We start from the raw sequence: 25211 nt of genomic DNA, 5'->3' as shown, positions 1-25211 counted from the left end.
ACCTGAAAAACCATAGTGAATCAACGATAAAACTAAATCTAACAATAAAAGGTAGGGTAAATTGACATACTGAAATTATAGTCTTATAGGCAAACATTATCTAGTTAGAAAACATAGTGATAGAGACAACTTCATTTACAATTGCAATGAAGATTAACAATTTAGCAATGAACTTAAAGAAATATGCACATTTAAAAATACTCCTGAAAGATACACTTGAACAAATGGAAATCCACATTCTGGCATAGAATGATTCAGCAACATAGAGATGTCAGTTCTCCCTGAGTTAATTTAGAAATCTAATACTCTTTTAATGCAAATTCCAACACGCTATTTAAAGACGTTAGACCAATCGATACTGAAATTTATAAGAATAAATAAATACGCAGAAATGGTTAAAAAAATTCTAAAAAAAGTTTTCAGAGGGAGTGACTAGCCCTACCAGGTGTTAAAATATACAATAAAGCCTCTAATGAAAGCGTTGTGATATTGGTGTGTAAGTAGACAAACAGATGAATGATGTAGAGTAGAAAGTCCCCAAGTCGACCCAAGAACTTATGGAGGGTTAATGTGTGGTAATAGTGGCATCTCAGATCATTGGGTAAAGAGGAACTTTTCTTCTTTAATTTTAAAAATTGTGGTAAAATACACATAGCATAAAATTTGCCATCTTATTCATTTTTAAGTGTACAGTTAGCTAGTATCAAAAATATACATATAATTTTGAAACAGATCTTCAAAACTGAAACTCTATCCTTTAAGCAGCAACTCCTCATTTCTCCTTCTCCCATTAACCACCATTCTAGTTTTTTTTTGAGTTGGAGTCTCATTCTTATTGCCCAAGCTGGTGTGCAGCAGCACGCTCATGGCCACCGCAGCCTCAACCTGCTGGGCTCAGGTGATCTTTCCCCCTCAGCCTTCCAGATAGCTGGAATTACAGATGCATGCCACTACACCTGGCTAGTTTTTGTGATTTATTGTAGAGATGAGGTCTTACCAAGTTGTCCGGGCTGGTTTCAAACCCTTGGGCTCATGCAGTCCTCTCGCCTCAGCCTCCCAAAGGTTCACCATTCTACTTTTATGAATCTGTCTCCTTTAAATACCTCATATAAGTGGAATCGTTGATTGCAGCATTTGTCTTTTTGTGACTGACTTGTTTCATTTAGCATAGTGTTCTCAATGGTTCATCCATGTTGTAACATGAGACAGGATATCCTTTCCTTTCGATGATAGATAATATTCTAGTCAGTGTATGTTTTAGGGAAAAATTTTCCATCTGCTCTCTTAGGGTCTCTATCTGGGCCCAATAATTAAAGTGACACAAGGTATATTAACAGAATAAAAGCATACACATTTTATTTAGTAATTTTTACATGTACCTAGGAGCCCTCATTGGAAAATATGAATACCTAAAGAGTAAGTTAGGACTGAAAGCTTATATACTAGGTTGGAAAAAGAGTTGTAACTTGTGAAAATGTGACCAAGGGTTTGGGCCAGAGGAGTTAGTTGTAGGAAAGGGGCCATGAAGATAAAGGTTCATTTGACAAGATTTGTTTGCATGGATCTTTCTCTGCCTCATTACTGGTGATAAGAATGTCTTCCTTCTGGTACAGAAAGGATACCTTTCACATGGGAGTTTTATCTCCTGTTTCAGGAAGGACGAATAAGCTCCGTGTGCCTTTTTTGCATCTTTTTTATTTAAGTGCCTTTAATTCAAATTAATCAGTATGTCAGGGTGGCATATTTTGGGGTGGCATGCTCTGAATCCTTAAAATGTAAACATTTTGTTTATCCATTCAGCCATTGATGAACACTTGAGTTACTTCCATCTTTTGGCTATTGTGAATAATGCTGCTATGAACATGGATATACAGATATCTCTTCTAGTCCCTGCTTTCATGAACCATTGCCTTTTTTTTTAAACAGGAAAGGCATACACATTTAATTGATGTTTTAATTGTGCACAAACGGGGGTTACATGCACACAAAAAGTAAACCTGAAGAAAGTTGAACTGGGAAGTTTATATACCATTTTAACAAAGGGAGATAAATTGTGGAGAAGTTTCTAGAAAAAGGAGAGTGGGGTTGGGCTTCAAGGGATGGTTAATTGGGGAAAGGTGGCCAGGAAATGTATGGTATAAAAAGGTTGCTTAATACAGTTTGTTATATAGTCACCTGTTGGTATTATTTTCTTTTCTGCTTTTTTTTTTTTTTGAGTTGGAGTCTCACTCTGTTGCCCAGACTGAAGTGCAGTGGCCGCTCCCGGCCATCACAGCCTTGACCTGCTGGGCTCTGGCGATCCTTCCGCCTCAGCCTTCCAAGTAACTGGAACTACAGGCGTGCGCTACCACACCCAGCTAATTTTTGATTTATTGTAGAGATGAGGTCTCGCCAAGTTGCCCAGGCAGATCTTGAACCCGCGGGCTCAGGCAATCCACTCACCTCAGCTTCCCGAAGTGCAGGATTACAGGCTGAGCCACTGAGCCCGGCTGGTATTATTTTCATTATTAAGAATGCTCTTCAGTAAATAAGAGTCTTCCTCATGGTACTGGAGAGGGAAACACCGTTACAAATGGAAATTATGTCACCTTTACAAAGGCCATTTTATACAGAAAGGGAGAGTATAAAGAGAGAGTTCTGGCCGGGCTCGGTGGCTCAGCCTGTAATCCCGCTCCTTTGGGAGGCTGAGGTGAGTGGATTGCCTGAGCCCATGGGTTCGAGACCCGCCTGGGCAGTGAGACCTCATCTCTACAGTAAATCAAAAAATCAGCCGAGCGTGGTAGCACATGCCTGTAATTCCGGCTACTTGGAAGGCTGAGGCTGAAGGATTGCCGGAGCCCAGCAGGTCGAGGCTGCGGTGGCCGGAAGTGGCCACAGTACTCCAGTCTGGGCGCCAGAGTGAGACTCCAAGTCAAAAAAAAAAAAAAGAGAGAGTTTTGGGTTTGTTCTTTCTCAGTTGAGGAACCATTGCCTTTTAAGACCAGGTTAGTTTTGGTCTTCCATACAGAGTACATTAAGCATTCAGTATATCAAGCTTGTGAAAGAAAAGACCATATAATAGACTCTTTAAAAAGCAAAACCATAAACTTCTCTTTGCAACTTTTTAGTGTTCTGTCATTTAAGTTCATTTCTTGTGTAATTATATGGACAAAAATGATTATCTAAGAAGGACAGTCATCTTATTTGTCTATTTTAGCATAATCTTGATAAAGTTAAAAAATTTTTAAGTAAATGGAAAATGTAATACATACAAGATACAAAGATAACTATTTATAAAAGCTTAGGAACTCATTCTGATGTAGTGAATGCCATGCATCTCGTTTCTTCTCATGATATTTTCTTAGCCACAGGGTAACTACCAGAATTATCTTAGGATTCAGCACCATAGGAATTTTCTTCAGTCCTCTAAAATGTGAGCTTTTGGGCAAGAGGTGAGGGTCCAGAGAACATAAATTTATCTTTCCTATTGTACCTGCGTACATAGCCAAAATGCTATCCTCCCTCAATTTCAATTTTGCTGGCCAATCAACTAGGAACCCATCCCATTTTTTTATATTTAAAATGAAGATATATCATGCTGTCTGCCATTTTGACCCCCGCCTTTCCCCCCCTAATATCTGCTTTTCTATTTTTTTCTCATGTTTGAAGGTATAATCACTGGTTTGATGGAATGGCTTTGCTTCACCAGTTCAGGATGGCAAAGGGAATGGTGACATACAGGAGCAAGTTTCTACAGAGTGATACATATCAGGCTAACAGTGCTCAAAATAGAATTGTGATCTCAGAATTTGGCACACTGGCTCTCCCGGATCCATGCAAGAATGTTTTTGAACGTTTCATGTCAAAGTTTGAGCTGCCTGGTAAGCTGCAGGTGATAGTGAATAGTGATGGTAATTTAAATTATTATGACATATGGCAGTTGATACAAATATAAATCTTGAAAATAGATTTTTTTTGCTTTTGGCGAGAGAATGTTGAAACTGCTTTCTTCCTTTGATTGTGTGATGAGGGTCTGCTGTAGTAAGCCATGGTGCTTAAATATCTCTGGGGTTTGTTTTCAGCCATGAGTGACAACACTAATGTCAACTATGTGCAGTACAAGGGTGATTACTACATCAGTACTGAGACCAATTTTATGAATAAATTGGACATTGAAACTCTGGAAAAAACAGAAAAGGTAAAGTATAGGTTAAAAAAATGAATAAATTAGTTCCTAAAAAATTTCTTTCTATTCAGAATACTTTTTAGAGTAGTAGATATCAAAAAGAAATTGGAGGCTTAGCTACACAAAAATAGTAATTTGTTGATTCAGATTACCTTCATTCTCTGTCCTGATTTGAATTAATTGTAGGGTTAATTTTCCTTAAAGATAATTCTAAACTCTTTCCTTAGTCCTGATATCTGAAAGCTAGTATAAAGGGGGAATAGAATAGTACTCATCCAGTTTTGCTACTTCATGTTCTTCCTAGCTATCACTAGTGTTGAACTAGAGGTTGTCTAGATCTGTATTGCCTTCATATAACATATTAATTAAAAATAAAATTTTGGACCTGATTTTTTACTTTGAGTCTTATGCTTCTTTTGAATTTTCCTGTGATCATGAGCAAATCTATTCAGGATTGTTTTTGTTGGTGACGATGGGGTGGGGAGGGTTGTGGTTTTTATTGCTTTTTGTTTTTGTCTTATTTTTCTTCTTTTTTAAATTTTTATTTTTTATAAAGTGAGATGGAGTCTAGCTTTGTTGCCTAGGCTGGTCTCAAACACCTGGCCTCAAGTGGTCCTCCTGCCTTGATCTTCCAAAGTTCTGGAATTACAGGCATGAACCATCTTGCCTGGCAAAATTTCTTTTTCTTTAGTGGGAAAAATAATTTTGATTGCTCAGAGTAAAGAAATTACATCTTAGACTGTAGTTTTTACATCTTATTTAAAAAATATTTGACCCAATCTCTACTATTTATACATGTAAGTAGAGATCTGCCCATGTGACATTTAAAAATCTTTTTTTTTAAACATATTTTTTATTATAAAATTGTGGGTACAGTTAAGGGTTAGGTATACAAATGTGCATCATTCAGGCACCCTTGTTAATAAGGGGTGTCTCCCCATCCCCAGACTGATATTAACTACTGTTAGTCCCACCTCCCTTCCCCTCCCTACCCCCTCCATAGTTCTGCACCACTGTCAGTCCTTTTCTTATAGTATTATGATAGATGTTCATGGTCCACTATATGAATGAGAACATGTGATACTCAGATCTTTGTTTCTGTGAGAGATCACTCAGTATTATAGACTCTAGTTCCATCCAGGTTGCTGCAAAATTCATTATTTTGTTCTTTTTTATGACTGCATAGTATTCCATCGTGTATATGTACCATATTTTTTTTTTTTTGAGTTTGAGTCTCACTCCATCACCCAGACTGGAGTGCAGTGGCCACTCCTGGCCACCGCAGCCTCGACCTGCTGGGCTCCGGCGATCCTTCCACCTCAGCCTTCCAAGTAGCTGGAACTACAGGTGGGCGCTACCACACCCAGCTAATTTTTTGATTTATTGTAGTGATGAGGTCTCACCCAGTTGCCGAAGTGGGTCTTGAACCCACGGGCTCAGACAATCCACTTACCTCAGCCTCCCAAGGCGCAGGATTACAGGCTGAGCCACCGAGCCCGGCTTATGTACCACATTTTTAAAAATCCAGTCCTCTTTTGATGTACAGCATGGTTGGTTCCAGGTTCTTGATATTGTGAACAATGCTGCGATAAACGTTCGTGTACAGGTATCTTTTTGATAGAGTGATTTGAGTTCTTCAGGGTATATTCCCAGTAGGGGGATTGCAGGGTCATATGGGAGGTCGATATTTAGAGCTTTTAGGAATCACCACACTGCTTTCCACAGAGGTTGCACTAGTTTACACTCCCATTAAAAATCTTTAACGATCTTAAATTTGCAGGTAGATTGGAGTAAATTTATTGCTGTGAATGGAGCAACTGCACATCCTCATTATGACCCAGATGGAACAGCTTACAATCTGGGGAACTCCTATGGGCCACATGGTAAAGTTGTGATAAAAGTCTTTTAGAAATAATTGAATGTTAGCTATCTTCTCAGGGTTCCAAGATGGTTAAGATGTATATAAGATAACATGACTTGAAAGGTTCAGAAGGGAATCTCTGAAATAGCATTACTGAACTTAGAATATATGTTTTATCAGTAAATATTTGTTCCTGTGGTCCATTTGTACCTACACTTAGCAGCTGATTTTCTATTTGACCTTTTCAACTTAACTCACATTTTTGTTTCCTTATGTCTTTGGTTCACAAGCATTGTAGGGATTTTCAGAACTTATTTCTTAAACTTGAATTTTTAATTAATACCATATTGTAAGTAGAAGAAATTTAGAATGTTGAAGCCAAGAGATATAGGGAAGGTACATTGTCTATCACATAGGGAAATAATTTATTTTTATCATAGGAGTAATGCTCTGCAAAATAAGTTAAGGTCATAGTGGAGTTGCATCAACAGGCACTTACATCACATCTCTTTTCTGATTATCCACTTGCTTCCACAGCCATCTACCAATCTGCTCCAGAGAGTTCTAATAGCTAATAATGATAACTAACATTTACTGAGTATCTATTATGTGCTGTTGTTAAGCACTTTTGCCTACATTTTCTCATTAGATCCTTATACCAGCTCTCTGAGCAAGGTGCAAATGTTACCTCCATTTTACAGAGGAGGGCAGTGACCCCTGAGGAGGTGTAAGTGACTTGCTCAGACAAACTTTCAAGTATCTGAGACCAGACTTGGCACCAAGCTTGACTCACACCCACAGACTTGTTCTTAGTTAGTCCATTAGACCATTTCGTTAGTTCTTCATCACTGAGTGCAGAAGATGTATTGTTATTTTTAAATTCTCAGTCTCTGCCTATTCACCATTTGTTTCTCTGCTTGTTAAGGGCCTTTTCACTATCTACTCACTCTGTAAATGCATGCAGATTTGGGTTCCTGTACTTGAATACACATATCTTTCTCTGTTTGAAAGGAATGTGTAAGTATAAGTATAGTAGCTCTCCATCTGTAGTTTGACCTTCCACAGTTTCAGTTACCCAGACTATATCAGAGTATTTAGAGAGAGAGAGAGAGAGAGAGAGAGAGAGAGAAAGTGTAAGAGTGAGAGAGAGAGATCCCATTTATATAATTTTTATTACAGTATGTTATAACAAGTGTTCTATTTTATTATTAGTTCCTGTGCCTAATTTATAAATTGAACTTGATCTTAGATATGTGTACAGGCATCCCCTGGGATGCTTGGAACATATCCCCTGTGGATAAAGGGGAACTACTATATTAGATATTTTCGACTCTCTGTCTTAGCTATCAGTCAACCTACCATCTTACAACCTGTGAAACCTTTGTAGGATATAGGTTAATGGTATACCTTTGGTGAGTAATTGACTTTGTGGGTTGCTCCTCTGTATCTTTCCATATTTACATATGTAAGTGTATATAAAGATGAATACTGCAGGTTTGTTTTTTCCTGGCTTAAGTATAGAGAGGGTGCCCTGGACACCCCTTTACTCAGCTCTTCCTTATTTCCTGATCTCAGGTAAGTATAGATTCTTCAAAACTGTTGTAAGAAACAACAAACATCCTTCTAAGTAAAAAATTTCAGCAGTGAACACACTGATACGATAATTTTTGACCATGCATCATTTTTGATCATTAAAATAATACACGTCTGGGCAAGATGGCTCATGCCTGTAATGCCAGCACTTTGGGAGGCCATGGCAGGAGGATTGTATAAGCCCAGGAGTTTGAGACCAGCTTGGGCAGTATTTGTCTCTTTAAAAAAAAAAAATTCACTTCTTAATAAATTAACTCTGTTAAGCAAGAAGATCATTTTGTAGCTCATTCACAATATGAGAAATACGATTTAACCATTCTTAATTATGTACTCTAAAATAAATGGTCACTAGATCAGTGATTCTCAGCCTTGAATGCACCTATAAATCAGCTGGAATGCTTGCTAACAATGTAGATTACTGGGATTCATTCATCTCCGGAGATTCTGGTTCGGTAGGACTAAAAAGGGGCCAATAATCTGCATTTTTAACATGGTTCCCAGGTGATTTTGGTGTAAGTGGCCCCTGAATCTTACAGATAAACCCAGTCACCAATCATGATAGACTGTACTTGTTACTTTGCCTCAATTTGCTGTTTATACAAACTCCAGGAGAGTCTCCTAGAGTTAAACTCACAGTATTGGGCAGGTCAGGTCTTTCGGGCCATTCCTCCGCTGGGTGTTTCCTGGGTATCTGTTTGCCTTGCCTAATGCCTCTAAGGCTTACAGTTAGAACAGTTCATTAACTAATGTGTTTAAATTCAATGAATTGAGTAATCCAGTTGCTGAGACAGGAAATTCTCTTTATTGTCTCCTAATCCCAGCGCTGAATCTACTTCTTTTTTCTCACTTGATTATTTGGTTCAGTGAGAAGTTTTTGAACTGGAACTCAGTGTGCATGTAGCTGAGTTCAACTACCTAATATACATTTTGAGGAAATTTAGTGATTCTAATATTTAGTGATTGTAATACAATAAAATGCTTACTAGTAATACCTACCTTTAGGAAGTAAAAAGCTTTGTTTTAGCTTTTCCAGATTTTTAAAAAAAAGTTTTTAAAAAATTAACAATCTTTTAAATATTAATCAATTCAACTAGTTTTTAATACTTTAAAAAATATGTTCTTCATTCTAATCACTTAGAGACAGTAATAGGGTACTCTTGGAACTATAGAGCTTGTCTAATACTTTTCTCATCACTATACAAAGCATGATGTTTTAGATATAGCAGGCTCTCAAAATATATATGTATCCCCAACATAGACCTCCCAGTGTTTTAATCCAGTTGCTTACTTGGTGCTTTTCCTATTATGTCTAATAGGCAATTACAAAATTAACTTGTCGAAAACCAAATTCCTAATTTTTTTCTAAACTTTTTCTTCTTTTCAAAAATTAAATATGGGATCTTGTTGTGTTGCCCAGGCTAGACTCAAATTCTTCTTTTAAATTTTATTTCAAATATGTGGGGTACAATTCAGGGTTTGGTATACAAATGTTCATTATGCAGGTTCCCTTTTTGACGAGGTGTGCCTCTGCCCTCCCCTGGCAATTTCCCACTACTGCCAATTCTGCCCCCACCTTCCCCTGGCAGTTTCCCACTACTGCCAATCCCTTTCTTATAATGTTACGATAGTTGTTCAAGGTCCACTTATATAGACTCAAGTTCTTGAGCTCTTGATATCCTCTCAAGTAGCTAGGGCTACAGGCATGCACCAACATGCGCTTAACTTTCTCTTCTTAAGATGAGTCATCCCTGTCTCAGTTGATGTTAACTCCACTCTTGTAGTTGCTCAGGATAGTAACTTTGGAATCATCCTTCACATTTCTTTTTCATATCAGTTGATCAAAAACCAATTCCAGCAATGTCTTCAAAACATTTCTAAAACCCAGACACCTCACACCACCTCCATGGCTATCACTCTGCTTTGAGCCACCGTTGGCTCTTACTTCATTGATGGTAGTAGCCTCTTAACTAGTTTCCCTGATTCTGCCCTTGCCCCACTTCAGTTTCTTTTAGCCCAGCAGCCAGCTACCCTTTTAACCCACAACACCTGTCTGACCTTACCTCTTAGACTTTCTGCTTTGCTTATGACAGGACCACACTGGCTTCTTGCTGATACCTGAATACTCCAGACTTGCTCCAGGCTGAGAACCTTTGAATTTGCTCTTCCCTCTACTTGGAATGGATTTCTCCCAGATATCCTAAAGGCTGTCTTCCTCACCTCCTCCAGATCTTTACTCAGATGTCACCCAATTCGCGAAACCTTCCTGGACCAACATCTTTAAAATGGCAGATGCAAACCAGGCATGGAGGCACATGCCTGTAGTCCTTGCTACTTGGGAACTTGAGGTGGGAGGATTGTCTGAGCCCAGCAGGTTGAGGATGCAGTGAGTTATGATCGTGCCACTGCGCTCCAGCCTGGGCAACAGAGTGAGACTCCCAACTGAAAAGTAAATAAATACAAATAAATTGCAAACAGTAGCTCCCACATAAATCACTCCTGAACCACATTCCCTGGTTTATTTTCCTCAGTAGTTCTCTCATCATCTGATACATTTTCACCTATGCAATTTTTATAAGAATTTGAGCATTATAAAAAAGATGATTTTTGTCTATTTTGTATATTGCTGTATATAATTGCTTGGAATGTAGAACTTAGAATGTTCAGAATAGTGTCTGGAATATAGGAGATGCTCAAAAAGTAGTTACAGAATAGTGAATAAAGAACTATGTGGTTATTTTGTTCCACAAGAAGCTTGCAGATTGCAAAATTCTGTAAGTTACCCAAGTTTTTCACCACCTACATTGGCAATTCTGACATCAGGAAGATGATTCAATATAACCTAAATACTTATTCATGCATTGAGTGGTTTAACAAACATGTTGTTACTTAATTCATCAATAGCTATTTATCCTGTGCCTACTAAATGTCAAGTCCTGTTTGCTACTGAGAATACAAAGATGGATCAGACACAACTCCTGCCTTTGAAGAGCCCAACAGTCTGCTGGGAAGCAGATAAATGGGCAGAAAATTCTGGTACAATGAGATAAATGATGTGACAGTGTAGCGTGTAATGAGGGCATAGAGTTGGGGCACCAAATGCCTTTGGGTTGGGGAAGAATCAGGCAAGGCTACTTGAGGAGTGAATAGCTGAGTTGATTCTGGAAGAACTAGTAAGCAATAGCCAGATGAATGAGTTCATGAATGAATGCTGAGACAGGATGGGATGGGACCCAGAGCCGCCCCAGATTGCCAGAGGATGGGTGACAGGAGTCGGATATGGGTGCAAGTGGAGATTGTAGTTGTTGAATTAGGGGGAGGGAGAGAAGAAACAAATAGAATTTGAGGATATTCCTGGTTGATATCTTAACCTTTCCTATGAGGCAGGGATGAAGTTCCTCTTCAGGGAGTGAGGCGGTGACCGTTTGAGAGCATTAGAATACGGTGAATCGGTGGTTGATCACTTTGGGTGTGCTGTTTCAAACCCTTAGCTAATGATTTTCATAAAGTCGATATATTTTCCATATTCAGATCTTCACTTGAGATCACCCTTTATGAAATATGACTGTCATGCATTTTACATAAATCTCTGAACTACTTTTCCCAAGTCCACAAGTGCAAGTTTATCTCTTACTCTAGAATGTCTGTAAAATAGTTAAGATAGGACTTTCATTTTCAGGTTCCTGCTATAATGTCATTCGAGTTCCTCCAAAGAAGGAGAACCTTGAGGAGACAATCCATGGAGCCCAGGTGATATGTTCTATTGCTTCTTCAGAGACGGGGAAGCCTTCTTACTACCATAGCTTTGGTGAGTCTAGAGATAAGGCAAATTACAATGCGCTCTGCCTTAATGTTGCTGTAGCGAAGGACTAGTTTTGACAGATGTTTTGTTAATAGTTCATCACGGTATGGTGATAAGAACACTAAGGTTACATTTTGATGCCAGTTAAGTTTATTCTGTGTAGTCACATACTCCTGACACTAACGGGCTGACTGCTTGAAAACATATACTGTAGTTGCTTTAGTATAAGCAATTACTAAAAGATGGATAGAATTGAAAGTTTTAGGCAACTTTAAAGCCCACAAATAATAATCATCCGTGAAAAGGTCTTAACTGTATTTTTTTTGGAGGGGAAATTCATTTTCTATATAGATCACTTCAGCTTTTACTCAGAATATTTATTTTCTGTATTTTAAACCATTATAGCCAAACTGCTTTTTTTGTAAAAAAAAAAAAAGATAAAAGACTGCTGAGAACATAAAACCCAAGCTATTCTAAGCAGTTCTCTTTTGTGTGTAGGAACAGGAAATACGTATAGCAAAACTGAGAAACAGTAAAGGCTGACATTTGTTTAGGGCAGCAGTACTGTGTCTAGGCATTTTGACAAGTCCCCATAACTGGCACATTTTAGACAACTCTGCTTTGCCAAATAACATTTTATTGTTTTCTGTAATCTTATAGGAATGACAGAGAACTACATAATCTTCATTGAACAGCCTCTGAAGATGAATTTGTGGAAACTTGTCACTTCTAAAATTCGGGGAGAGGCCTTTTCAGATGGGATAAGCTGGGAACCCCAGTTCAATACACGGTTTCATGTGGTGGATAAACACACTGGACAGGTAGATTATTTGAGAATGTTCATCATGAAAATTGTTGGACACAAAGGCAAATTTCCATGTGGTTGATTTTTCACCTTCACTAGATGTTACTTGCATAAAACATTTTTATTTTGTTTTTTGAGTTGGGTCTGTTTTTCTTTTTTAAATTTATTTTAAAGATGTTGGGTACAATTCAGGGTTAGGTATATAAATGGTTAATGTACAGGTAAAGTTTGGGCCTCACTTTGGTTCCTCCTTCACCTGAATGATAATAAATGCACCATTGAAAAGACATACAGTGGCAAACTGAATTTTAAAAAATAGCACAACAACATACTGTCTCTAGGAGACTCATCTCAGAATGGACACTCACAGACTCAAAGACAAGTAACTTTCCTCTTTTTGTAAAGTAAGAGGATGGAAAGCAAAGTAAGAGGATGGAAAGCAAATTTTCAGGTGAACAGAACACAAAAGAAAGCAGGAGTTACGATCTTAATATCAGACAAAATATCCTTTATCAAAAATTTAAAAAGTTATGAAAGATCACTACATAATGATAAAAGGATCAATCTGAGACCAGTGACTGCACCAGCAGTGAGTTGGATCTCTATGGAGGTGGTATAGATGATGTCCCTGAGCTGACAGCATCACCCCATCCCTGAATCCTTCTGTTTTGTTTTTCATCCTTCTCCCTCCTCTCCCCCCCTCCACTCCGCAACTACTGGTTCTTGATCCTGTTCAGGCCTCAGTGAAGGCTTTTGGTTACTTCTCATCCTTCACACCCCATTCCTTAATTTTATTCTTTTGAGAAATCTGCATTTCAAGCTGCCAAGGTGGAGAGAGTGATTACAGAAGGGATTACTCCTCATTTCAGTTTTTATTTTTATGTGATAATCTACCTTTAAGAAAAGTCGTGTCACACCTGAGAGCACCAGGAAGTTGCATGAGAGATCATCTGATACACGAACCTATGATGTTCCATCTGCGCATTGATGCATAGGCAGCATTTACAAATTAACTGATGTATTGCTATGTATGATCTCTTTGATGATTGCTCATCTTCTTTGTATCCTGTCTTATAATTTCAACACATTTGTGATAGTCAATGTTTATTCTAAATTAACCATATTTTGTACCACAAATTCATTGCCCATGGATCTGTTGCTGAAACAAGGAAGTCTTAAACAAGAAGTGGAATCATTCTGTTATCAAATTGTGTCTGAATCAAATGACCGAAAAGTTGGAATATTACAAAGTGAAGATGAACAGTTGTAACCTTCAGTTTCTAAAAATCAGGCGGTGAGCTTTCCAGGGTCAAATTTATGTCCAGTTCTAACAAAATAACATTTAGTAAGAAACCAAAAAGAAGAAAGTATGATGAAAGTTACTTGTCTTTTGGATTTACTTACTTTGGAAATAGAGATGCACCTCATGCCCAGTGTGTATTATGTCAGAAAATTTTATCCAATAGCTCTTTAGCCCCATAAGTTTCGAAGACATTTAGAAACTAAACATTGCTACATACAAAGACAAAGACATTAGCTTTTTCATGCAGCATCTTATTCACCTGAAAATAATAAACCCCCAACACCTGAAATTGTGAATACAGATAATGAAAGTGCTACAGAGGCATCATACAATGTAAATTACCACATAGCCCTGAGTGGAGAGGCTCATACTATTGGAGAATTGCTTATCAACCTTTGTACAAAAGATGTAGTGATACGGATGTTTGATGAACAATATAGTAAAAAAAATAGATGCAGCACAACTTTCAGACAGTACTGTTGCATGTTGAATTAAGGATCTAGCTGTTGACATCTAAGAAGAGCTTGTTTGTAGACTGAAAATTTGTGATGGGTTTTCACTGCAACTCGATGAATTAGCTGATGTTTCAGGACTTGCTTTGCTGCTTGTGTCTGTTCATTATAGGTTTAGTAAGTTTACTGAGGAAGACCTACTGTTATGTGAATCTTTACAAAGTAATGCTATTGGTGAAGAAATATTCAACTGTATCAGCAGTTTTGTGCAGAAACATGAAATTGAATGGGAAAAATGTGTTGATGTTTGTAGTGATGCTTCTAGGACAATGAACAGGAAAATTGCTGAGGCTGTCACCTTGATAAAATATGTGGCTCCCGAAAGCACCAGTAGTCACTGTCTATTATATAGACATACATTAGCAGTTAAAGTAATGCCTATATCTCTAAAAGATGTGTTAGACTAAGCAGTACAAATCATCAATTATATTAAAACTCGACCACATCAATCCAGACTGCTAAAAATTTTATGTGGAGAAATGGGTGCTCAGCAGACAGCACTACTTTTAAATACAGAGGTGAGGTGGCTCTCTCGAGGTAAAGTTCTTGTAAGACTTTTGAGCTTCATTGTGAACTGTTGGTTTTCATGAATTCTGCTTTTCGGCTGTTGGTTAAACAGATTCATCCTGGCTGCTTAGACTTGCATATCTTGCAAATATTTTTACTAAATTAAATGAGGTTAATTTGTCAATGCAAGGAAAAAATGTGACAGTTTTTATAGTATTAGATAAAATGTCATCACTGTTAAGAAAATTAGAATTTTGGGCCTTATCTGTAGAAGAAAACTTTGATTGTTTTCCTACGTTGAGTGACTTTTTGACTGAAGTTAATTCTACCGTGATAAAGATATTTGCAGTGCCGTTGTGCATCACCTGAGGGGTTTGCAGTCTACTCTGTTAAAATATTTTCCTGTAACAAATGACAATGATGCCTGGGTTAGAAATTCACTTACAGTAACTGTTAAACCAGTCTCATTAGTAGCACGGGACTATGAGAGCCTGATTGTTTTAACATCTGATTCTCAATTGAAACAGAATTTCAGTGAACTTTCACTAAATGACTTTTGGAGTAGCCTAATTCAAGAGTACCCAAGCATTGCAAAGTGTGCAGTTTGTGTACTTTTTCCTTTCGCTGCAATGCACCTGTGTTAAACGGGATTTTCATACTATGCTGCAATAAAAACGAAATATAGGAAAAGACTTGATACTGCACCTCACATGCGGAACCGACTTAGCAGCATTATACCTAATATTAAGTGGATATGTGATAAAAAGATACAAAAACACTGTTCTCATTAAAATGGGAGAGTCTTGCATGTCTCATGATAATCTGATGTAAGATGAAAGTAAAAGATGATTTACTTCATCTCTGGTATTTGGGGTTTTAAATAAAATAATTCAAAGTTTTTATACTTCTTAGACTTTAAGCTAACAAATAAAAAATTTTTAAAAAGGTCAGTCCATCAACAAGAAACTTTCATCCTAAACATATATATATGCACCCAATATAGTAGCACCAACCTTTATAAAGCAACTTCTAGGTAAACTAAAAAAATATATTGACTCTAACACTATCATAGCTAGGGACTTAAATACTCTACTAACAACCCTAGATAGATCATCCAGGCAAAAAAATCAACAAGGAGATCTGGAACCTCAACTTGAAGCTTGACCAAATGGACTTAATAGATACCTACAGAATACTCCACCCAACAACCATGGAATATACGTTCTACTCATCACCACATGGAATGTACTCCAAGATCAACCACATCTTTGGCCGTAAATCAAGCATAAACACATTTCGTAAGATTGAAATACTGCCATGAACCCTCTAGACCACAGTGGAATAAAAATAAATATCAACACCAACAAAGGTACTCCAAATCCCACAAAGACATGAACACTTAAACAGCATGATGCTGGACAACTCCTGGGTCAACACAGAAATCAAAGCAGAAATTAAAAGATTTCTGGAAACAAATGAAAATAAAGATACATCATACCAAAACCTCTGGGATGCCATGAAAGCTGTATTAGAGGGGAGTTCATTTCTTTATGAATACACATCAAGAAAATGGAAAGATCACAAGTTAACAGCCTGACAAACTACCTAAGGGAGCTGGAAAGACAAGATCACCAAAACTCTATCTTCAATAGAAAAATACAGATCACCAAAAACAGGATATCAGGACATAGATGACAAAAATACCATAGAAAAAAAAACCAGTGAAGCAAAAAGCTGGTTGTTTGAAAGGATAAACAAGATTGACGACCCCCTAGCCAGATTGACCAAGAAAAAGAAAAAGCCCAAATAAACAATCAGAAATGCAAAAGACCAAATCACAATGTATCCTGAAGAAGTACAAAAAACTATAGGAGATTAATATACACAGCTATATGGAAACTTACTCAAAAACCTAAATGAAATGGAGGACTTTCTGACATCACACCACCTCCTGAGGTTGAGTTGGGGGTCTTATTTTGTTACCCAGGCTAGAGTGCAGTGGCATGATCACAAAGATCCTTGACTTAGGCTATCTTTCCACCTCAGCATCCTGTTAGCTGGGACTACAGGCACGCACCATCACGCAGCTAATTTTTAAATTTTTTTGTACAGACGAGGTCTCGCTATGTTGCCCAAGCTGGTCTCAAACTCCTAGGCTCAAGCAATCTGCCCACCTAGGCCTCCCAAAGTGCTGGAATTACAGTCATAATCCACTGCACCTGGCCAAGACACTTTTAATCAGGGATATTATCTTCTTGTATAGGTTGAGCCAACTACTATTAGTACAGTGGATTTTGCATATTTAGAGAATTATAGGAAATTATCTCATTCTTTTAATTTTCTGATTCAATTAAAATGGCATCCAGGAAACCCTCTTAGCATGGATTTTTCCAAATCATAATAGTTGGTAAAGTGGATGTTGTTCATGCAGAGTCTTTCTGTATTGTTACATTAATACTTGAGTTAGTTGCTTCTGTGACTTCCTAATACGTGAATATGATAATCCTGCCAAAATCTAAGCATGCTGACTGAATGTCTTTTTATACTTCTCATTAATGGCACCATTATATTTGTCTACTTATTGACCACTCTGAAGAGATAATCTTATATTTACTCTACTTGAATTTCATTACAAAAAAACCATTTTAGTAATGAGTGTACTTTTCAAAACATCAGTCACTTAATTTATCATAAGCATACTGAGTAGCAGTATTTTCTATTTAACCATGCAGTTAGAGTCCAGGATTCATTTATTCTTCAAAATACTGGGCTATATTTCATGAGGATTTTTAAGTTAGTTGTAAGAATTGATTGGTCTATATCAAATAGTCCCAGTTCCTTGATTTATATGATAGGAGATAAACTAGCAATGTTTAAATCAAGGCACATTTCCTTCTACATTCTGGATTCTACTTCCTTTAAATCTACTGTGCCTGCCACTTCACAGAGAAAAATCCTCTTAATTTTCTTATTTTGAACTTTGTGGATCTGTTCAATAAAGGGGGGGGGGAGAAAGAAAATGGCTTTTTTCATTGCATTTTCTCCTACAGCTTCTTCCAGGAATGTACTACAGCAAACCTTTTGTTACTTTTCATCAAATCAATGCTTTTGAGGACCAGGGCTGTGTTATAATTGATTTGTGCTGTCAAGATAATGGAAGAATCCTAGACGTTTACCAACTGCAGAATCTCAGGAAAGCTGGAGAAGGGCTTCATCAGGTAAACATTAGGATTTGTCAGAAGTCAAATAATTTTGATCTAGGCAGGATCTGCTTTTGGCTTTGGAATTCTGTGTTTCTCTTGCCCCTTGTGGCAAATAAGGAGGGAAAGTAGTTTTAAAGCGTTGAGGACAGCTTCATCATTTTCTCATTTAATATTAAAAAGTAATTTGAAGTTGCTTACTTAATACCTAATAAATGAGAAACATGGAAAAGAGCCACGATACATATTTTAAAGCATTTTTAACTAGTTCCTTATTATACTTAAGCAGCACACATACTTAAGGTTTCCTAGAAAGGACAGCAAAATAGACTTATCATTTTATGAGTTCACCTAGCTAAAGGGATTCACTTTCCTGATACTGAATCCAGGATAGAAATTTTCCTTAAATTATGTAATGTAAATTTTCTTCAGCTGTAGTTTCATTTTTCAGCTATAGTTTTATATTTCAATTTTTTTTTCTTTATTTCAGTAGCTTTAGAGGGTATAAATAGTTCTGGTTACATGGTTGCACTATATAGTGGTGAAGAAGTCTGGGCTTTAAGTGTACCCACCAATCCCTGTTTTTAAATGTTTTAAAAATAGTACTTACTAAGTTTACTTATACATACTAAGTTTACTTACAGCTTTATGATAGGCCTTGATATCTGTAATGTAAATCTTTTAGCTCTTTTGTTTTTAAAACTTGTCTGAGTTTTTCATGGCCTTCTGCATTTCTGTAAATTTTAGAATCAGCTTGTCAGTTTTTTTGTTTTAAATAAATTTTATTATATATATTTGAGGTTTACAACATGATGTTATGGGATACATGTAGATATTAAGTGGTTACTATAATGAAGCCAATCATATCTATCATCTCAAATAGTTACCTTTTGTGTGACAAGAGCAGCTAAAATCTATTTAATAAAAATTCTTAATGCGATGCAGTTGTATTAACTTTAGTCCTCATGTTTTCCATTAGATTCCTAGACTTGTGGCCTTTGACCAATGCCTCCCCTTTGCCTTTCCCACTCCTCCTGTGGTAACTACTGTTTCATTTTCTGTCTCTATGTATTTGAGTTCTTTTTAAAAAATATTCCACATATAAGTGATATCATGTAATATTTTTGTTTGTGTCTGGCTTATTTCACTTAGCATAATAGCTTCCAGGTCCATCCATTTTATGGCAAATGGCAGAATCCTCTCCTCTTGTAAGATAGAATAATATTCCATTGTGTATAGATAACACATTTTCTTTATCCATTTATCCTTTGGTAGACATTTAGGTTGCTTCCATATCTTGACTACTGTGAATAATGCTGCAATGAACATGGGAGTGCAGATAGCTTTATGAGTTGGTAATTTCACCTCTTTTGAATATTTGTGTCCAGAGGAGAGATTGCTGGGTCATATCGTAGTTCTACAGTTGACCCTTGAGCTACATGGTTTGAGCTGCTTGGGTCCACTCATACATGAATTTTATTTCACCTCTACCACCTCTGGGATTTCAAGATCAACCCCTTCTCTTCCTCAGCCAACAAAATGTGATGAAAATGAGGATGAAGACCTTTATGATGATCCACTTCCACTTAATAGTAAATATATTTTCTCCCCTTATGATTTTCTTTTTTTTTGAGTCGGAGTCTTACTCTGTCGCTCAGACTGGGGTGCAGTGGCCACTCCCGGCCACTGCAGCCTCGACCTGCTGGGCTCCGGGGATCCTTCTGCCTCAGCCTTCCAAGTAGCTGGAACTACAGGCGCGCGCTACCACGCCCTGTAGGCTAATTTTTGATTTATTGTAGAGATGAGGTCTCACCAAGTTGCCCAGGCGGGTCTCGAACCCGTGTATGATTTTCTTAATAATATTTTCTTTCCTCTAGCTTACTTTATTGTAAGAATACAGTATATGATACATATGCTATACAAAATATGTGTTAATTTACTATTTATGTTATTGGTAAGGTCAAAAGTAGGCTATTAGTAGTCAAAAGTAGGCTATTAGTAGTTAAGCTTTGGGGGAGTTAAAAGTCATACATGGATTTCTGACTCCATGGGGGATTGGCACCCCTAATCTCTGCATTATTCAAGGGTCATCTGTATTGTTAATTTCTTTAGGAACTTCCATACTGTTTTCCATAATGACTGTAGCAACTTACATTCCCACCAACAAGGGAAATAATTCCTTTTCTTCCACACCCTTGCTAACATTTGTTATCTCTTTTCTTTTTATAATAGCCATCTTTATGAGTGTGAGATAATATTTCATAATGGTTTTAATTTGCATTTCCCTTATGATTAGTGATGGTGAGCATTTTTTTTTTTTTGAGTTGGAGTCTCACTCTGTTGCCCAGATTAGAGTGCAGTGGCCGCTCCCTCGACCTGCTGGGTTCTGGCGATCCTTCCTCCTCAGCCTTCCAAGTAGCTGGAACTACAGACATGCGCTACTACACCCGGCTAATTTTTTGATTTGTTGTAGAGATGAGATCTCGCGGGCTCAGGCAATTCACTCACCTCAGCCTCCCAAGGCGCGGGATTACAGGCTGAGCCACCAAGCCCGGCTTGTGAGCACTTTTTTATATACCTGTTAGACATCTTTATGTCTTTGAAGTAATGTCTGGTCAGGTCCTTTATCCATTTAAAAATATCTTTTTATTTTAAAGATGTGGGGTATAGTTCAGGGTTAGGTGCATAAGTGGTCATTGTACAGGTAAAGTTTGGGCCTCCCCTTGGTCCTCACTTCACCTGGTTTGAGATTGGGTACCTTTATTGATGTTATGTGTCCCCTCTCTCCCCTGGCAGTGTCGCACTATTGCCAATCTCTTTCTTATAGTATTTTTTTTTTTTTTGAGTCGGAGTCTCACTCTGTCGCCCAGACTGGAGTGCAGTGGCTGCTCATGGCCACCGCAGCCTCGACCTGCTGGGCTCCGGCGATCCTTCCGCCTCAGCCTTCCGAGTAGCCGGAATTAGAGGCATGCGCTACCACGCCCGGCTGATTTTTTGATTTATTGTAGAGATGAGGTCTCGCCTGCCCAGGCGGGTCTCGAACCCGCGGGCTCAGGCAATCCACTCACCTCAGCCTCCCAAAGGCACGGGATTACAGGCTGAGCCACCAAGCCCGGCTCCTTTCTTATAGTATTATGATAAATGTTCAGGGTCCACTTATGAATGAATACAGTACTCAGACCTTTGTTTCTGTGATGGATCACTCAGTATTATAGACTTTAAATCTATCCAAGTTGCTACAAAGGTCATAATTTTGTTTTTCTTTATGGCTGTGTAATATTCTCTCTTGTATATGTACCACATTTTCTTTATCCAGTCCACTTTCGATGGGCAGCATGACTGGTTCCATGGTTTTGCTATTGTCCTTTGTTCATTTTAAAAATCAGGTTATTTATTTGTTTGTTGTTTTTGCTGATGAGCTGTAAGAGTTCATCATACATTTTGAATATTAACTTCTTATCAGATATTTGGTTGCAGTTATTTTTTCCCAGTCCATAGATTGCTTTCTTTTCATTTTGTTGATTGTTTCCTTTGCTGTGCAGAAGCTTTTTAGTTTGATATCAACTTGCCAGCTTTTGCGAAGAAAAACAAACAAACAAACAGCTGATTGAGGTCATACTGCAACTGCAGGTCAATTTGGGGATAATGGACATGTTTGCAATATTTAGTCTTCCAATTCACAAACATGGAATATTCCTCCATTTATTTGGATCTTCATTTCTCTTAATACTACTATAGTTTTCAGTGTAAGGGTATTACATATCTTTTGCTAAATTTGTTTTTAGGCATTTTGTGTGTTTCAAAACTATTTTAAATGGTATTTTTTAAATGTTCACTTTGTCACTGATATATATACATATATACACACACACACACACACACACACACACACACACACACACACATACACATATATATATATATATACAATTGATTTTTATTTTTTATTTTTTATTTTTTTTGAGTTGGAGTTTCACTCCGTCGCCCAGACTGGAGTGCAGTGGCCGTTCCCGGCCATCACAGCCTTGACCTGCTGGGCTCCGGTGATCCTTCCGCCTCAGCCTTCTGAGTAGCCGGAATTACAGGCGCGCGCTACCACGCCCGGCTAATTTTTTTTTGATTTATTGTAGAGTGAGGTCTTGCCTGCCCAAGCGGATCTTGAACCCATGGGCTCAGGCAATCCACTCACCTCAGCCTCCCAAAGGCACAGGATTACAGGCTGAGCCATCAAGCCTGGCTGCAATTGATTTTATGTATGACCTTGTATCCAGAGATTTTTAAAAATTTGCTTATTAGTGTAAACAGTTGATCTGCAGGTAATTTTGGATTTTCTATATACACAGTCATGTTATCTAAAAATAATGACTTCTTTCCAATACATATGATTTTTTATTTCTTTTTTGTTTTGTTTTATTTTATCAGCTGGGACTTCCAATTGAATGCAAGTGTTGATAGTGTTGGAAAAGGTTTAATAATTCACCATTTAGTATAAAATTGCTATAGATATTTTAAGATACCTTTATCAGATATCTTAATGGTGCCTTTTGATGAACAGATATTCTTAATTTAATATGGTCCAGTATATCAGCCTTTTCCTTTATAACTAATACATTGTGCATTTTGTTTTAGACATCTCATGGTAAGGTCATGATAATATATTATCTTCTAGAAAAATCACGTATCTGTATGTGTAGTATTCTGTTTCTGGTTTCTGGATTCTGTTCCATTGGCCTAATTGGGTATTCTTGTGTCAGTGCCACATTGTTCTAATTGCTACCACTATATTAAACAAATTTTAACACTCAGATCAGATTATTCATTTTTTTTTAAAGCAAAGAGTGTCACAGCCATTTCTGGCCCTTTACGTTTTTGTATACATTTTAGAATCATTTGTTATTCCACACATAAAATAGTGACATTTTAATTGCATTTGAACCAAATGTATATATCAACCTAGGAGAGGACTAACCTCTTTACACAATGTTTAATCTTCTAGTACCTGAATATAATATGTCTTTCCATTTATTTAAGGCTTCTTTGACCAGGTTCGGTGGCTCAGCCTGTAATCGCAGCACTTTGGGAGTCTGAGGCAAGTGGATTGCCTGACCCCGTGGGTGCGAAACCCACCTGGGCAACTTGGCGAGACCTCATCTCTGCAATAAATCAAAACCGGGCATGGTAGCACGCGCCTGTAGTTCTGACTACTTGAAAGACTACGGCGGAAGGATCACTGGAGTCCAGCAGATCGAGGCTGTGTTAGCTGGGAGCGTGCCACTGCACTCCAGTCTGGGCGACACAGTGAGACTCCAACTAAAAAAAAAAAAAGAAAAGACTTCTTTAATTTCTTTCGATGTTTCTAGTTTTCTGGATACAGATTTTGCCCATCTTTTGTTAGATTTATTTCTAGGTATTAGATATTTTTTGACACTATTGTAAATGTTATTTTTTACTTTCATCTTATGTTAATGTTGCTGTATAGCAATTGATTTTTTATTTTATTTTATTTTATTTTGAGTTGGAGTCTCACTCCATCACCCAGGCTGGAATGCAGTGGCACGCTCATGGCCACCCCAGCGTCAACCTGCTGAGCTCTGGTGATTCTTCCACCTCAGCCTTCCAAGTAGCTGGAACTATAGGCATGCACTACCATACCCAGCTGATTTTTTGATTTATTGTAGAGATGAGGTCTTGTCAAGTTGCCCAGGCTTGTCTCGAATCCATGGGCTCAAGCCATCTCCTCACCTCGGCCCCCCAAAGTGTTGGGATTACAGGCTTGAGCCACCACACCCGGTTTTGTTTGTTGATCTTGCATTCAGTAATGTTGTAATTACACTAATGGATTCTAACAATTTATAGATTCTTTTAGATCTTCTAAATCCATAGTATTATGTGCAAGCAGTGACTGTTTCATTTCTTCCTTTGTAAGCTGTTTAATGGTTTTCTTTGTCTTATTTCACTGGACCTCCAGTACTATATTGAATATAAATGGTAATAGTGGCTTACTTGTCTGGTTCCCAGTTTGCGAGAAAAAAACTTTCAGCATTTTACCATTAAGCATGCTGTTCTCTATAGATTAAAAAAAGTTAATAGAAGTTGCCCCTTCTTGGGGGTCATGATGGACAACAAGATGGTGTTTGCAATCAGGGGCATTTGGGTAGTCAAGCCACACACTCCATTAATAAGTTTCCCTGACAGAAGAGACAATCCTAAACCCAATGTATGAGAATCTTTGAGACAGCAGGACTACTGTCTCACTGTTTTACAATTTCTCAGTATTCTCAGGGAAGAAAATTACCAGATTTGCTGATGTATCAGGGTCTGCCAGACACTGCAGAAATAATAGAGACATTACCTCAATACAGAAGGAAACTTGTGTCTCAAGAAGAAATTGAATTCATCTAATATGGAAGTCTGGAACAATCACTTTATGCTGTTTGTCATTAGACCAATAATTATCTTTAAAATAAAGGACTTCCAAAATGAAAAAACAAGTTAATAGAATTTGTTTTTTTGAGCAGTTTTAGGTTTAAAGAAAAATCAAGCAGAAAGTATGGTGAGTTTCAGTATGTTCCCCTGCCCCAGTTTCCCCTAGTATTAACATCTTGCATTGGTATGGAATGTTTGTTACAACTGATGAACTAAAATGTATTGATACATTATTATTAACCAAAGTTCATAGTATACATTATGGTTCATTCTTTGTGTTGTAGAGTTCTGTGGGTTTTGACAAATGCATAAGGTCATTTATCCACCATTCTAATATCTTACAGTACAGTTTCACTGCCCTACAAATCTCTCTGTGTTGCACCTACTCTTCCCTTCTCCTCTCCTCCCTTCAGCCCCTGGCAGCCACTAATCTTTTCACTATTTTCACAGTTTTGCCTTTTCCAGAATGTCATATAGTTGGAAACATACAGTACATAGGCTTTTCAGACTGAATTCTTTCACTTATCACTATTCATTTAAGGTTCCTTCATGTCTTTTGTGACTTGATAGCTCATTTCTTTTTATCCTTGAATAATATTCTCTTGAATGCATGTACTGCAGTTGTGTGTTCATTCACTTTTTGAGAGACATCTTGGTTGCTTCCAATTTTGGGCAGTTATGAATACAGTTGTTATAAACAGTTGTGTGCAGATTTTGTGTGGATATGTTATCAGTAGTTTAAAAATATATATATATGGCTGGGTGTGGTGACTGACACCTGTTATACCAGCACTTTGGGAATCTGAGGTGGGAAGATCACTTGAGGCCAGGAGTATGAGACCGGCCTGATCAACAGAGTGAGACTCTATCTCTACAAAAAATTGAAAATTAAAAAAATATAAATTTTATTAGATTAGGAAAGTTTTCTTCTACTCCAAATTTACTAAGAATTTTTATCAAAAATGAATACTGGATTTTATAAAACTTATTTTTCTGTTCTATTGAAATAATCATATAACGTTTATCTTTTATTCTGTTAA

The 25211-nt window shown here is 37.5% G+C and overlaps 1 protein-coding gene and 1 pseudogene across 2 annotated transcripts in view; both read left to right on the top strand.

The window, feature by feature from the left end:
* The window catches only part of BCO2 (beta-carotene oxygenase 2), a 46395-nt gene that overhangs the window by 10366 nt on the left and 10818 nt on the right, over window positions 1-25211 (top strand). Inside the window, exons 3-8 of one of the 2 annotated variants that reach the window (XM_008065568.2) lie at window positions 3649-3890; window positions 4062-4177; window positions 5946-6048; window positions 11296-11424; window positions 12079-12239; window positions 17596-17763. In XM_008065568.2, the coding sequence (XP_008063759.1) occupies window positions 3649-3890; window positions 4062-4177; window positions 5946-6048; window positions 11296-11424; window positions 12079-12239; window positions 17596-17763 (919 nt within the window). Of the gene's footprint in view, window positions 1-3648; window positions 3891-4061; window positions 4178-5945; window positions 6049-11276; window positions 11425-12078; window positions 12240-17595; window positions 17764-25211 lie in introns of both variants that reach the window. The other variant, XM_008065570.2, reaches the window with a different exon arrangement.
* LOC103268013 lies at window positions 23858-24147 on the top strand (annotated as a pseudogene).

This window comes from Carlito syrichta, unplaced genomic scaffold, assembly GCF_000164805.1.
Source record: "Carlito syrichta isolate Samal-C Ts95f unplaced genomic scaffold, Tarsius_syrichta-2.0.1 Scaffold308670, whole genome shotgun sequence".
Lineage (NCBI taxonomy): Eukaryota > Metazoa > Chordata > Mammalia > Primates > Tarsiidae > Carlito > Carlito syrichta.
Note: the sequence above shows the minus strand (reverse complement) of the source record. Positions and strands in the feature narration are given on the sequence as shown.